Source organism: Lepidochelys kempii, chromosome 18 (assembly GCF_965140265.1).
Source record: "Lepidochelys kempii isolate rLepKem1 chromosome 18, rLepKem1.hap2, whole genome shotgun sequence".
Taxonomy (NCBI): domain Eukaryota; kingdom Metazoa; phylum Chordata; order Testudines; family Cheloniidae; genus Lepidochelys; species Lepidochelys kempii.
In genome coordinates, this window is record NC_133273.1 from 9,999,515 (window position 1) to 10,015,335 (window position 15,821).

General features: G+C 51.4%; 1 protein-coding gene across 1 annotated transcript; it reads left to right on the forward strand.

Moving 5' to 3' along the window:
• The first annotated feature begins 479 nt into the window (after window positions 1–479).
• HTR6 (5-hydroxytryptamine receptor 6) lies at window positions 480–14,790 on the forward strand. Its single transcript, XM_073316913.1, has 3 exons — window positions 480–1,205; window positions 13,044–13,202; window positions 14,116–14,790. The coding sequence occupies exons 1-3, from the start codon at window positions 480–482 to the stop codon at window positions 14,539–14,541; spliced, it is 1,311 nt and encodes a 436-aa protein (XP_073173014.1). The 3' UTR covers window positions 14,542–14,790.
• The last annotated feature ends 1,031 nt before the right edge of the window (window positions 14,791–15,821 follow it).

Consider the following 15,821-nt stretch of genomic DNA (forward strand, 5'->3'; position numbering starts at 1 on the left):
GCCGTGATCGGACACACAGCAGCTGAAAAGAAAAGGCTTGCGGCCCCCAGAAGAAAGAGCCCTACAGGTAAGGCAAGGAGGAGGGAGAAAGTGAAGCTGAGCTAGGAACTCAGGGGCATCTTCTCCCCGCATCAGTCTCTACCCAGAGGTGGCCAAGCAGGCGTCTAAGTGGCATTTGCAGTCACTAGGAAATGCCTCGGTATGAGCCGTGGGATGGGGTGGGGGGACCTTTCTTCTGCTGATCGGCTCCTGATCATGTCATTCTGCCCTGGTTGCCAGTGAAGAGAAAGGAGGAGAAGAGGGGGAGAGAGAGAGCTGGAGGAAGAGAGATCTGGATCACACGTCTTCCCTTTAAAAGCTGGCCCATGGCAATGATCACCTAGTCCTGGTCTCTGCTCTGTGCCGAGCTGTCCAGGGGAATTGCTAGCTGCCCTCCTCCGCACCTCCACCTCCAGCCCCTCCTCCCCTCCAGCTCCTCAATGGCAGAAGATTTTGGGAGCCCTAATGCCAGTGTGATTGGGGAGAGGTCCCTGGCTGGGGGGAGCAGCTGGGTGGCCGCCTTCCTCTGCTTCATCATCCTGCTGACCACCCTGGGGAACTTCCTGCTCATCCTGCTGATCTTCACTCAGCACTCCCTGCGCAACACCTCCAACTACTTCCTGGTGTCCCTCTTCATGTCCGACCTGATGGTGGGCCTGGTGGTCATGCCACCAGCCATGCTGAACCAGCTCTATGGCCGGTGGGTGCTGGAGGGCGAATTCTGCTCCATCTGGTACTCCTTCGACGTCATGTGTTGCAGCGCTTCCATCCTCAACCTCTGCGTCATCAGCCTGGACAGGTACCTGCTCATCATTTCCCCGCTCAAGTACAAGCTCAGGATGACCTCCTGCAGGGCCGTGTGGCTTATCTTCGCCACCTGGACCTTGGCCGCCCTGGCCTCCTTTCTGCCCATCAAAATGGGGTGGCACAAGCTGGAGTTTGAGATCAGGCCCCTCAACAGCACCTCCCACGCGGAAGAGGACCAGTGCAGGCTCCTGGTCAGTCTGCCCTATGCCCTGATAGCCTCCGGCCTGACCTTCTTCCTCCCATCCATGGCTATCTCCTTCACCTACTGCCGAATCCTCCTGGCTGCCAGGAAGCAAGCCGTGCAGGTGGCATCGCTCACCACCCACATGGCCAGCACCTCCGATGAACCCCTGCAACAGGTAACGAGGTTTGACGGCTGGTGGGGCTTTGCCCTGGGTGCATGCAGGAGGGGCTGGCTGCTTCATGCCTGCTGATCCCACAGCCAGGTCGGTGGGTTTCACCCTCCCTGCCCTCTCCTTGGAAGGCGAGGGAAAAAAATCATACCCCGCCTATGAAACCAGCTGTGGTGGTGACCACCGGAGCTTGAGCTCTGTGGCTTTTAAACCCATTAAAGGGGTGGAATTTTGCAGGCAGAGAAAGTCATTGGGGATGCTGTAGCCTTGGGTTGAGGTGCAAAAGGGCCGGGGGACGAATGGGGGTGAGAGTCAAGCAATTTATGCAACAGAGGAGTCTGAGGATTGACCCTCCCTCCCCCCACCCGGTCCCTTCCTGGTGCTTTCCAATCCCTCCCCAACAGCCCCCTGCCCTCGCAAGGTGGAAGGATTAGAAAGGATCATACAAAACAGTTACAGGCAAGATCAGCTGGATTCTTCCCTCTCTCCCATTCCCCCACCTTGGAAAAGTTCCTTTGTTTGTAGCTTGGAAAGTTAAAGCTGACGTGATGATAATTTACAAGAGGAATGAAAAGAGGTGGTTCAGGGAATGGAGACAAGTTAAAGCCATTTTGAGAAGGGGTTTAATTGGGGAGCGGAGAAGCTGACTAAAATTCCCGCCCCCCTTCCCCACAGCTCTTCAGTGGGGCTTAATATTCAGTATCCTCCCAAGAGATCTCTGCCCCCATCCTTTCCTCTCCGGTGGTTTCTATGATCGCTTGTTAAATAGGAGCTTGATCCAGCAGTGGGGAAGTCCCCTGCTGACTTCAGTGGCAGCTGGATTGGGGGCCTAGGTTGCAGCAAAGTGCCATTGACCTGGGTCAGTAGCCTCCAGGCCTTTGGGAAGCCGCTTCCCCACAGTGAGGAATGCCACCGATTAACGAGGCCTGGGCAGTAAATGGGGAGAGAGCGGGAAGGGACTGTCCGGGCTGGCCTCAGGGAGCCTTGCAGCATGATGCCAAGGGAGGAAGCAGTGAGTGTGAGGGGGGAAAGGTGCTCCCACAGGCCCGGGGGGCTCTCCTTCTGGTCAATCTTCTAAAGCGTGTTAGGCTTTGTCTGGATTAGGAACGGTGGGTGAGGTTAACTGAACCCAGCTTGGCCTGGACCATCTTACTCAGCTAGACAAACCTGGCTGCACCAGGAACGTGTGGGGGCCTCTGCTGCACTAGAGCCAGGGGAGGGCTGAACTGCCAGTCGTTATGGATTTCTATGGGGCAGATTCGGGAGACCTGGGTTCTGTTCCTTGCTCTGCCACTGCGTGTCCTGGGGGCAAATCACTTCCCCTTTCGGCATCTCCAATTTCCCTAGTGGTAGAAGGAGGGTGATGACACTTACCTGCCTCTCACCATACGTCTACACTGCCATGAGATACCCGTGCCAGCTGAGCTCCTGGGCTCAGGCTAAGGGTGGAGGGTGGAGGGTGGGACCCTCCCTCTCAACTTGCAGGGTCCTAGAGCCTGGGCTGCAGCTTGAGCCCGAACATCTACACAGCCCCTGAGCCCGAGTCAGCTGGCACAGGCCAGCCGTGGGTTTTTGATTCCAGGGTAGGCAAACCCCCAGGGGCTGTGATTACACGATTCTGATCCTCAGCCAGAGGGGGCTATACTGTGCATGCTCATTCTTAAGGATCGCTCACTATTATCATTCCAATACCTTTTGCATTGCCTTCTCCTGCATGCTCCTGGGCTTCACCCAAGAGCCCCCCCCTTGTTATTGCCTCAATAGCCCTTGCAGCAAAGGGCCCCGCAGAACAGCAAGCTGGAAGGCCAAGTGACTCATCTTCTCCAGTGTTTCTCGCTCCAGACGGGCAAACTCAGGAGTACTCCCGGATGGAGCTTAGAATAAGCATTTAAGCTAAAAATGTGCTGAACAGCGCCTGCTCCAGCAAGGTGCTGAGCGCCTTCCATTCCCACTGTCTACAGTGGGCACTGATGGGGCATAACCCTGGGCAGAAACAGCTAGGCACCTTGCAGGATTGGTCCCAGACTGAGGCACTAGGCGTGGGCTTGTCCCGTGCACCCGCATGAACATCGTCACAACACTCTGAGCATTGGAGCTGGCAGTGCAATCTCCTCCACCATACCGGACGAGGGGCAAAGGGTCGACACGTTGCCAAGGCTCAGGGACGGGCTCTGCGCAGTGGGACGCCTGGCTCACAGGCTCGATCGGCGTCTGCGGCTCAGGGGGCGAAGGCGTGTCGGAAAGGGAAGCCTCCAAACAGGATGGCACTTCTGCGAATCAGAGCAGGTGGAGTGAGGCGGGAGGGGAGAGTCGGGCGTCAATGGGAGGGGGCGCAGGAGCGGTGAGAAGTTGGCCCTAATGTCAGAAGGGTGCTGGCACAGCATGGGGCGAGGCTAATGGCCCAGAGGAGGGGATGGAGCGGCACCGTAAAGCTGGGGTGGGGTGGGGTAGAGGAAAGGGTCACAAGAGGTAAAGGAGAGATGCCCAAAGCCACCGCGAACAACAGGGGAGAGGCCTAGCTCCAAACAGGTGGCTGAGGTGGCTTATGTGAGAGCGTGAGGGGAAGCTGGGGGTGGGCCAAGTGTCCCGGGGGCTGTGTCTTGTGAGTCTCTCTGCCCGTGCACTCCTGAAGGAAAGAAACCCAAGCTCCAGCTCCCTCAGGGTGCATGGGGGAGCGGGGTGGGCAGAAGGGGCTGCTGAGCTAGGACAGACATGCCAACTTGTGTGAATTTATCACCAGAGATGTGATTTCTAAGGGAAATGACACCTCCCTCGTGATTTTGTGGTAGAACGCTCAAATCTCAGGATTTTTTTCCCAGCCCAGGGCTGAGGTGAGAGTCCCCGTCCCTTCCCACCTCTCCATCCCCCACCTCTTCCCTCAGCCCTCCATCCCCCAACCTCTCCCCATAGCCTTGAAGCACACAGCCTAGGGTGCTGGCTTTTGCGGCTATGCATTGCATGGGGAACCTAGGCACCTCACTCAGGCTTTCCTGTGAAGGCCTAGGCACCTAAAAGTTAGGGGCCACAATGCTCAGCTTTGCGATGTCCAAGCCCCCTTGTGGAGCTGGGCCTTTAGAGACCCCAGCTGAGCTGGAGGCCCCATTGTGCTAGGCGCTGTACATACCCATAGCGAGAGACAGACCCTGCCTCAAAGAGCTCAAGATCTAAACAGACAAGAAACACAAAGGAATATTTACCACCTGCATTTTACAGAGGGGCAGCTGAGGCCCAGAAAGTAAGTAAGTAAGTGTGTGTGTCACTCTTGGCATGCAGGACAGACCCTCAGCTAGACTAAACAGGCCCAGCTGTACTGACGTCAATGGTCTGTTGACACCAGCTGAGGATTTGACTCAGAGACTTTTATTTATACCTCAGCTACTAAACCCCTCCAAAACAGAAAATCCATCCTGAGAATGATCCGCCACACGCATCCGCTTATTGAAGGAAAATTTCCTGACTTGCACAATGTAAATAAGGCTATCCCATGGGGCAAAACCTCACAGCTGGGGCCTAGTCTGTTTGGTAAACTCTTAGCAGCGCTGAGTTGGAGACAGCAATGGAGTTACATTATCTGGGCCTGATCCTGTGAGAGGCTGAGTGCACTCACCGTCTGCTGCACTCTGTAGGGGGCCTGCCTCCTCGCAGGAGCCAGTTGGCAATTGGCCAGGTTGGGCCCTCTGGGCCTGATTCTGCCCTTATGGCAACAGTGCAAAGCAGGAGTAAATCAGGTGATGGAACTCAGAGCCAGAGTCCATGGGCCTGACTGTCCTGGTTTTACAGCACAGTTACACCTGATTTACTCCAAAGCAGGGGTGAGGAGACCCAGGATCTGCGGGTGTTTGTATTTCTTGGTTATTTCCCCACAGTGCCCTGTGAACTCTGAGGAGAGCCTAGTATTTAGCTGCATCCACAGTCTCACAGCTCAGACCATTTGTTTAAATTCTTTGTTGGTCCGTGGTATATCCGGGAAGCCCTGCTGGCGATTGCGCTGATGCCAGGCCACTGGCAAAAGTGGATTTTATTTTTTGTTAGTTTAAAAGTTTTTCTCCCCAGGGAAGAGAGCAAGGGGCCTGATTTCCCTCTCACATCAGTTTTATACTGGGGAACTCCGCTGGTGTTACTCTGGGTTTGCACTGGTGTAAGTGGAGAACTCCTTTGTGTCCTGATTGCTTTCGTGTCTATGGAAAAAATCCTTTTCTAAGTGAAGCGTATGTGGGGGAAAGCCCATTCCCACAGGTTCAAGCTCTTAGATGCAATCGTAGGATCGTTATGTCTAGAGATCTGAAGAACACCAAGATTAATTTCTAAACAATTGAGACGCTAGAATAGGAGGGAAAAAATGACCAGGAGGGTTTGAAAATAGATGGTTCTTCTTGACATAAATAACGCCACATATTGGATGAGTTCAGCATTCAAGTGTTGATGATTTTAGGCCTTTCTGGGTTTAACTCTCTTGGCAGTATGTTCTGGTTCTCTCAGATGAGTGTGTTCTTTAATCTGTTGCCTTCAAGGGGGGTCAGAGTACATGATGGGTGAAAGATGTCTGTCCAGTGACTCCCAGAAATGACAAGGTTTCTTACAAGGAGGAGAAAACTTAAGAGGGTAGTTTAATGTAAAGTGTCTAGCTCCTGCCAGTTCCCCCAAATCTCTCTCCATTCTCTCTCTAGGCACGTGGGACAACATTTTGCATACCTAGAGCACCCTTCCTTCTAGAATTTCACAGCACTCGATTAATTATGACTCCCCGCATCCCCAGGGTGTGTGTTAAATATTATTTACCCCCATGGGGGAAACTGAAGCCCGGAGCAGTTCAGTGACTTGCTCAGAGACGCATGCTGGGAATAGAATCTAGGCACCATCTCCTTAAAATCAGCAGAAGTTATTTCTCTCCTGCAGTGGTCCTGACCCCCTCCCTCTTCCAGTCCCCTGCTCGGCACGTGGTACTTTGGTTCTCACAGGTGTCTGGTGATCTAGATCATGATGGGGTTTCACAGTTTGGCCTTTATGAACGCTGGGGAGCCCAGGAGTTTTGCTGGAGAAAAAAAGGCTCGCTCTCTCGCTCTCCCTCCTTCTCGCTCAGTCACTTATGGAGAAGGTAACAGCAGTCACTGAAATAACTGTACGGAGGAGGAGAAGCTGTCATGCCCATTATTAAGAATTGCGGAGCTTGATGTTACTCTCAAGAAAGGAATAATTTCCCGTTCCCCTCAAATTTCTAGGTGTGGGGGGTGTGGCAGTGATAATTATGGTTGGGGAAGGGTGGGTGGGGCAAAGCATCTGGACTGACAGCAGCTTCAAAGCATTTGACACCAATTTTTTGGTTTCTTTAACGAAGCGCATGTTCCCATGGCTGTGTGCTGAGCTTTGCAGGACAGTGGCGGGGTGGGGATTAGCGAGAAATAAACTTCCTTTGCAAGGGCTTCTGCTGTAGAATTTCACTGACCCCAGTGCAGCCCGAAAGCTTGTCCCTGCCATGAACAGAAGTTTGTCCAATAAAGACATTTCCCTCACCTACCTTGTCTCTCCTGCGCAGAGGGGCAGTATGAGGCCTATGCATCACTTAAGTCTCAGCTGAGCCCATGCACTGGCCATGTAGACAAGGGTCAGTTCTGCCCTGTGATAGCTGGATGAGTGGTAGGGTTAGAGAAGAGGGGAGAAAATTACACCCCCAAACCTCAGATTTCTGCAGCTAGCCTTTAGTGCAGCCCACTGAGCTTCTATTTGTCTCCATCAGGAAATCTAATTAACCTCAGAGCTGAGTTCAACAATAGTTATAACTAGGAATTGGGCAGCCATACATTCACCGGATTGGAGAACTGAAGGCTGAGATGACTAATACAGTCTCACCCACTGCACTTAAAAAACAATGCCAGAGAAATCTCCCCGCTCTGTCACTTTCAGCTGTCATGACAGTTACTAATGTTCCAGGCAAGTGTATTTTAATCTGCCAACTGGTTTTAAAAAGAGAGCATTTAATCAATGAACTAATATGTACAACTGTATTGATTCAGGGGGTGTAGCGAGATGAAAGCAGAACTCACAGTGAGAATGAATTACTGACCGTATGAGCGCACAAGGACCTGGGTGCAGATTTTTAAAGGTATTGAAGTGTGGTTTTGCTCAGTGTTGCAAAGCCTAAGCAATTTAGGAGCCTGGGTCTCCTTTTCAAAATGACTTAGGTATTTGGGAACTGAAGTTTCAGTAATGGGACTTAGGAGTATAAGTGTCTATCTCACTTTTGAAGATGAGACCTACACTCCTAAATCAGTTAGGTGTTGCAATGAGCAACACCTAAATGCCTTTAAAATATGGGCCTTACTTCCTATATGTTGGGCCAAGATTCTCCTCTGAGTCAGTCTTGATTTATACAAATGAAATTCCACCAAAGCCAATGGAATTACTTGTAATTTACACTGGTGTGAGAGGAAAACATGGCCCAGTAATGGAGGATTTCCAATTCTTCTCCAGTGCTATAAATCACTGATCCCTAGCCCTGATGTGTCATGAAACATTGGACTTTAAATCCATCTCTGAGCCAATGCTGAATATTGTCCATCTATCAACTCAGCCCACAGCAATATTTGTGGGGAAAGAAGGAATATCTATATAGTTGTACATATCATCAGGCTCTCCTCACCTCCTCCAAAAGGGTAGCTCTTTTAAGCTATTTGGGATGTGGGAAGTTAAAAGCAGTCTGACTAGAAATATAGATGGATAATGAGCAGGTGCAAATTGTCAGAAGTAGGAAATAAATGCAATTTATGACATGGTTCCACAATTTGTCATATGGCTATTGCCATCACTAAGGCTACAATTTAGTCCGTGACTTCCAGCGACCTCTGTGACCTGCGGTGGTCGGGGGCTGCAGGGTCTTCTGCCACCCACGGGGGGCAGGGAGCTGCAGGTTACCCCCGCTTCCTCTGGTGGCCCCCAGAGCTCCAAGCTGCCACAGGCAGCGGGGAACCCCAAAGCTCCTGGATGCCATGGGCAGTGGGGAACGCTGCAAATACTGGCCACAGTGGGGGAACCCCTGTGCTACTAGCCATCATGGGCCCCCAGAGCTGGGGTGGCAGGGGAACCCCCTGAGCTCCCAGCTGCCATGGGTGATGGGGGTCCCTGGAGCTGCTGATGGCAGCAGTACCCCACAGCTCCCCTCCGTGGTGGGTGGCAGGAGCATGCCACAGCTCCCAGATGCCGTGGGCAGCGGGGGAATCCCCAAGCTCCTGGCTGCTGAAACCCTTGGAGCTGCAGGTGGCAGGGTACCCTGTGGCCCCCAGCTGCTGCAGGCAGCCCCTTTGCCCCTGTGCTGCTGCCCCTCTTCAGGCGGGGGACGACGACCCGCAGATCCCCATTTTGTCTCAGATATTTTTACTAAAAGTCACGGAGAGGTCATGGCTTCCATTAATTTTTCTTTTTTGCCCGTGACCTGTCCGTGACTTTTACTAATAATATCCATGACAAAATCTTAGCCTTAGCCATCGCACATGTAATATCCAAGCTCGTTTATCTCTTTTTCTCATCACAAATCTTCCTCATGAGGTGTGGGGGTTTATATATGTAGATGTGCATCAGATGCTGCATACATATGGGAAGAAATTCATTCTAACTGGTAGAGAATTTGAAATTCTACAACACTGCATTATTCTGAATACCTGTCTTCTGATTTTACCATATAGGGTCCAATATTAAGCAAGACAGTATAGACTCCTTTTTCAGGAATCACTGGTTGAGCTGCTAGATGTGTATTTACACATGAAAGATGTCTGATTTTGCATATAATATATATTTCTGCAGGAGAAAATTATTTGTTACTAAATGTAACAGATTTAATTCCCGAGTAATGGTCTCTATTGACCTAGTATCCTACAGCGAGCAGACAAACTTAATTGCTTTTAAATACCTTGATTTAGCTTGCTGTTCTTTTTCTTTCACGTAAGGAGCTGGGAGTCTCTGACCCAGCCAGCTCACTTGTGAATAAGTCATAAAGTGTTTTAACAGGTGGAAGGAGAAGCAGAGAATAAATAGACAAAATACAGGAGCAATTTTGAAAGGCCTTTTCTGAGAGATCAGACTTTGCCACAAAATGTATTTCAACATTCTAGGTCAGATCCATTGCTGAGGATCTGACCCAGAATGTTTCTTTAACTAACATCCGTATTCACACTGATGGACTTCGGTCTGTGAAACCGTGTCCCTCATTGATAAAAAGGAAGGGCTTTCAGCACCCTGGACAGCAGGGACTATACAAGCTTATGCTCAAATAAATTGGTCTCTAAGGTGCCACAAGTACTCCTTTTCTTTATACAAGCTGTATTAGGCCTCATTGCAGCCAAGCACTTTTAAAGCACATGCTTAAATCTTTGAAGTCAATGGGACCTAAACGAGTGCTCAAGGTCAGCATGTGCTCACGTGTGTTGTTGAATCAGGGGCTTACAATGTAAACATCCTGCTCCCAGTTAAGCCAATGGAATGAAAATTAAGCTTTCCTGATCATGCTGTACAAGAAATGGTAGCAGCTGGTATGTAAGAAAAAGAGTGTTACATCTCTAATAGTACAGCTGTCATTTGTCTCCACCACTGAATGAATTTAACTGGGATGATAGGTAAAAATAACATGCAAAGCAGAGAGCCATCAGGGTGTTAATCTCTCCTGTTCTTCGAAGGGTGGGCAGATCAGCAAGATGCAATTTACTTAATTATGACAGGATAATTTAATTTGAGATTGCAGGACTGCATAGAAGACAGAGCTGGCTCTGAGGGGTGTAGATTGAGCCCTTTCTTTGAAAAATGTAATTAAGCTACTGTTCTAATCAATAGCTAGATATGCACCCTGAGCCTAGGCTTTATCATCACTCGATCTTCAGTAGTTTGAGGCATTTGGGTTTCTGCAATAATAAAAAATCCCCAAATAATATAGCCATTCTGGTTCAGCGAGTAGTAATTTTTCTTTCCCCATTGGCTTTTTTTTTAACCACAGCACCCCCTGCAGGGCAGGGCTGGGCTGTCAGTGAAGGATCATGGTGGTTCCTTTCACACTTGGCACCCAAAGGTTGATTGCACCATAAATCCCTGAGAAATTCAATGCAATACAACTCAGTTCATGTAGCTTGTGTGCCCCTTGCACTATGCAGCTCGTCAGTACTTTCAGTCACAGTCTGAGCTGAGCCTGTGCTAAGCCTGGCCTGCAGCTGTGTGAGCTTGGGTAATTCACTTAAGCTCTTTGACCCAGAGCCTCAAAGATATTTAGGGACCTAACTCACGTTCATTTCAATGGGCGTTAGGTGGCTAAATATCTTTGAGGCTCTAGGCCTTTGTGTCTCAGTTTCCCCAGAGGTAAAATGGGGGTCATAACACCCACCTACCTCCCATGGGTGCTCTGCTTAGTATGTGATGTGCTATTTACACATTATAATACTGCTGCTGATTCCACTGTGTCTGGGACCATCCTTGCTGAGACCCTCAACTTCCAATAGCTGTGGAGATCAATTAGCACCTCAGCATCTTGCAGGATCAGGGCCACAGAAGGGTGCCATTGTATTTGTCCCACAGCTCACTGCGCCCTCATCACACATTGCCCAGTCAAGGGCCAGGACAACACTTTCCTTATGGTGCCATCATTTGTGTGGCACACCACACCGCGGGATGTGCTGCCGGCCCATAAAAGGGGATCGGCTCCTTCTCTCGAACAAGCTACTGGCTCCTTCTCGCTGGCACTGTAGGGGGGGCAGCTGTGGAACAAGTGAGCTGTTGGGAAAGGCAGCAGACTTGCAAGCACAAGCCGTGCTGTGTTTGTGGGACAAACGGCTCCATGCTGCAAACAGTGGCTGATGGCAGGTTGTCATAATTTTTGCAAGCGATAATGCAAAAAATATGGAGGGCCACATCCCCAGCTGGGATAAATCAGTAGAGCTACTTAGAAGTATAGCTACTGTGCTGATTTACATCACCGGAGACTCTGGCCCAGGGAGTGTAGTGTTGGGCCATCCATCCTCTGGCTGGGAAAGTTACTGAGGATTTCCTTGGCTTCCCATGACTAACTAATCTATGGCTCAAGGACCACGTGTATCTGGGCACAGGCAACCCACTGATGGCAAGCTAAAGTGACTTATGTCTTTGTCAAGGTTCGTTTTCTTTCTAGCCCTTGTCACCTAGTGGTGTATCCAGCCATGCTGGTGTTTAAAGGGTGAAGGCCTGAAAGGCTTCCCGTTTAGTGGATTTCCTGCCCAGTGTTTGCACTTGTATAACGTTGAAAGAGCTTGAAAGCCCAGCAAGAGAATCTGTATAAAAATGGAGCTGTTGCTGCTTGTTTTCTTCACCCAGGCATATTATTCTTGGTGGGCTATTAACGCTGACGTTTACAATCCACTCCAGGAGGCTGCTTTGCTTCTGAGCATCACTTTGTAACAGATCGACAACTTATAGCCGTTTCCCTTCCTCTCTGGGGGCCTCAGCTGAGCCCAGTGAGCCCTGTCCACTGCTGGGGCTGATGTGGGAGGGTGAATATAAAGAATCTGTTTGTGCCTCCCCCCCCCACCCCACCCCCAAAGCTGGGGGGAGATTCCACATTTGTCCATGGCGCAGTGCAGTGGAACCTCATGGCTGTTCTAAATGATGCCAGCTGCAAAGGGCCTCTCCAGCCATCAAGGATCACAGGAGTACAGGTGCCCATTGGGCAGCTGTGCCTTTTTACTTCCTGTGCTCCTGCCAAGCCGCCCCAAATGCAGGCTCATGCGCTGCCTATGACTGTGGCTTGTGTGTGCTGCGCAGTCCCTATTTTTTGGGGTGGGTGCTTGAGGCCTGGAGCACTCCTGGAGCCAGAAAAGCATTTAGAGCCTGATTTCCCCGTCTCATCCCTCCTTATGGCCCCATCTACAGCTGGGCATAGCAGGTGTAAAATGCTACCACATCGGGCTGGGAAGAATTGGCTCCGCTAGGTGCAGGGACCGGCAGCGTGGGCCCAAGGGAGCAAGTTTGATGCTTGTCTCAGGGGGTGCATGTGCGCTGAAGGCAGTGGACGAGAGAGCGAGGGGAGGAATTAACATGGGTCATCGGCGCTGGTTTACGGGAAGACGCTAACGGGCAGGTAACAAATGCCGCTGGGGCTGAGCGATGGAGATCTAGCCCGCTCCACACCACCCCGTGCAGTCACTCCCCCCTGCTCAGAGGAGGCTGACCCCAGGGTTGTTAAGTTAGGCCAATGCTGGAGAACCGCACACGAGCTCTGCGGCACAAAGGGAGCTTTAAGTCCCCTTTGTGCACAGCCTCTCCCTGAGCCATCCCCAGTGTAAATGCCAACTGCCCCAGGGCTGCTCTTAGGGGTACCAGCTGGTAATGGCTCCCCAGGGGCTGGCCTGCTGGCTGGTGCCCAGCAGTCTGTGCTCTACCGGGTCCTCGTACCGTGCCGCTCACTGCAGGACCTGAGACGTGCTCGCAGCTTCCCCCGCTATGCTTCCTCAACTGCTCCGGCAGAGCCTGGCTGCCGCAGCTTGGGGAACGCTGACATGCTGCTTGGCTCTTTACCCGGCGCTGGAGTTTACGGTCACGTTCCTTAGCTTTGTACCAGTGCCCAGGGGCACAGGCATGGGTGCCTTTTACGTAGCTGGCAAGGAAAACGCGCGCTTTGGGGACGGGCCCTCGCTTTGTTCTAGGTCTGTACAGCGCCTAGCACAATGGGGCCCCAGTGGCTGACCGGGGGTCTCGAGGCGTGCCCGCAGTACAAATGAATAGTAAGACCAACCGCTGCTGGATCGGCAGGTCCTCGATATGTAAGGCAGCGGCGCCTCCCCTCCGGCCTGTGTTCTTTCGCCAGCCCCCTTTTCTCACATGGTTTCTTGTCCTTTTCAGGTCCCCGGAGCTCAGAGCCAAGCTGTGGCCATGGGAGAGAACAGGAAATTTGCCAGTAAGCACAGCAAAAAGGCGCTGAAGGCCAGCCTGACTCTGGGCATCCTGCTGGGAATGTTCTTCGTGGCCTGGCTCCCCTTCTTTGTTGCTAATATGACACAAGTAAGTCCTGGGCAGAAGAGGCCAGAGATGCCCTGCCCTTGTACGTCAAACCCACTCACAGCCCCGAGAAGGCCCCTGAGAAGGAGAGTTGGTCACTGGCACCTGTGATAGCGATTAGCTCAAAGTCTGTGGTTGACTTAGCCAGGGCATCTTCCGCATTTAATGGTAGGGAGCTGGCCCTTCCCCGCCCTGCCAAGATGGACTTTTAGACTGTAATCTCTCTGGGGCAAGGACTGTGGTTTTTAATGTTTGTAAAACACTCAGCCCCGTCTCAATGACAACGAGTTACAGCCAAGATTTAGGAAGCAAGGAATTCGGAGATTTTATTCATGGCCCTTTACCATGTTTACCATGCCCAGCCCCTGATTGGTGCCAGGCCAACCCCCCTCGGAAATTGCTTTCCTGACCACCACCTCCCAGCCGCTCATCTGCCACTATGCCAACACCTTGCTGCAGGATCAGAGCTCCTTGCTAACCTGTGCTGCCTCATACATCAACCAGGAGAGGGTGTACTAGGGGCAGCCAACTGCTGAAATATGACCTGTCTGGGGCACAGACAGCATCATCCTTGCGTCTGCAGCCAAACCCAACTCCCTCTGGAAATGGAGTTTGGACCCCTTGTCTCCCTTCCCTTCCCACAATGGCCCTGTATTCATTCTCTGAGCAGTTTCTTTAGTTGCCTGCCCCAACCCTTGAGCTGGACAGGACCTGCCCCAGGACCCTGCAGTGTTTATTGCATGCAGGTCCTTTTCTCTTAACCCCCATGGGGACCTGCCTCCTTGGAGAACAGGGGAAAGGCCGGATTTGGCCTCTGACCTACGTTGTGCAGGGTGGGAAGCGAGCCGTTGCAGATGATGCTGGGAGAGGGCAGGAGGTGCGGCCTGTTCTAATCTGTGCTCTGTCTCCCGCCCAGGCAGTGTGTGACTGCGTCCCTGCCGGCTTCTTTGACGTGCTCACCTGGCTTGGGTACTGCAACAGCACCATGAACCCCATCATCTACCCCCTCTTCATGAGGGACTTCAAAAGAGCCATGGCTAAATACCTGCCCTGCTGCCGGCGCTCTTGGGAAGGCCAGCCTAGCGCCATCTCCCTCTCCATGCGGAACTCCAACAGCGGGCCCCGGCTGGGGATGTCCCTCAAGAACATGCTCACGCTGCAGGGCGAGACGGACTCAGTTGATTCGGTCATCCAGGTGAATGAGCATCTCTTGCTGCCTGCCTGCAAAGACCCCCACCTGGAGTCCATCCCAGCCACGGGTGCCGACTCAGTCAACCTCTTCGACTTAGAACACATGGACCAGGAGCTGCAGATCAACCAACTGAACACGCCCATGGATTGACCACGCTGCCCCAACGGGGGTGGCGGGAGGTTAGGAGGGGCCTGCTCTTGGTTCCCCCCGCAAGCTTAGGCTATGCACAGACACCTTAGCAGTTCCTGCTGGAATATAGTGACACCCTTGATGGGGAAGCCAAGGACAGCGTGATGTGTACATGTACAAGCCTTCTGAGCCAGACTGAAACATTGTTAAGCCACAATATACTCCCCCTATACATAGAAACTGATCTCAACGTTCGCTGTCTCCTTAATCGTGGGGAGGAGGGAAAACGTGTCTCTTCTTTGTATGGAAATCACTGATAATTTTTCAGTGGTTATAGGTTGGGATTGTTTAAATATGATGAACCCAGACTTTATTGCCAAGTTTACCTGCCTGGTGTTGCTTTCCTTATTCTCTACTTGGTTTGTCACTGTCCCGCATCCCCCTCCCGCTTTGTAATGTGGAGAGCAGCACAGGGCACTTTTATGTTCTGCCCCCTGTGTGATCAGCCCAGGTTTTCAGTGGTTGATGGTCCCTGAGCTAAGAAAACAGCGGCAACACTTTCTCCTCCGCTCGCTTATATTTTAAAATTGGATTAAAAAGCAGCACATAGTAAAATTACAGCCAGAGAGAGAGAGAAACAAAACTTAGCAGGCACGGAAGGCCAAGGGGTCCAGAACAGCCAAAGGCAGCCACTGATGGCCATCACCACTGGACCCCAAGCGCTTTGTTAGCAGGAGAACAAGTACTCAGATGCTACAGTGATGTGGGCATAGCATTATCTGATGAGAGAAGTTGGTAAGACATAAGAGGTGCCAGACTGGGTCAGACCAAAGGTCCATCTAGCCCAGTATCCTGTCTTCTAACAGTAGCCAATGCCAGGTGCCCCAGAGGGATTGAACAGAACAGGTCATCATCAAGTGATCCATCCCCTGTTGCCTACTCCCAGCTTCTGGCAAACAGAGGCTAGGGCACCATCCCTGTCCATGCTGGCTAATAGTGATAGATGGACCTATCCTCCATGAACTTATCTAGCTCTTTTTTGAACCCGGTTATAGTCTTGGCCTTCACAACATCCTCTGGCAAGGAGTTCCACAGGTGGACTGTGTGTTGTGTGAAAAAATACTTTCTTTTTTTTGTTTTAAACCTGCTGCCTATTAATTTCATTTGGTGACCCCTAGTTCGTCTGTTAAGAGAAGGAGTAAATAACACTTCCTTATTTATGTTCTCCACACCAGTCATGATTTTTATAGATCTCGCTTTCCTCTGTAGCATGGGGCACGGGTCACTTGCTGGAGGATTCT

Coding starts and splice junctions, on each gene's coding strand:
- HTR6 (XM_073316913.1), top strand. CDS start 480: ATGGCAGAAGATTTTGGGAGCCCTAATGCCAGTGTGATTGGGGAGAGG. Junction 1,206..13,043: donor CCGATGAACCCCTGCAACAG/GTAACGAGGTTT, acceptor TGTCCTTTTCAG/GTCCCCGGAGCTCAGAGCCA. Junction 13,203..14,115: donor TTGTTGCTAATATGACACAA/GTAAGTCCTGGG, acceptor TCTCCCGCCCAG/GCAGTGTGTGACTGCGTCCC.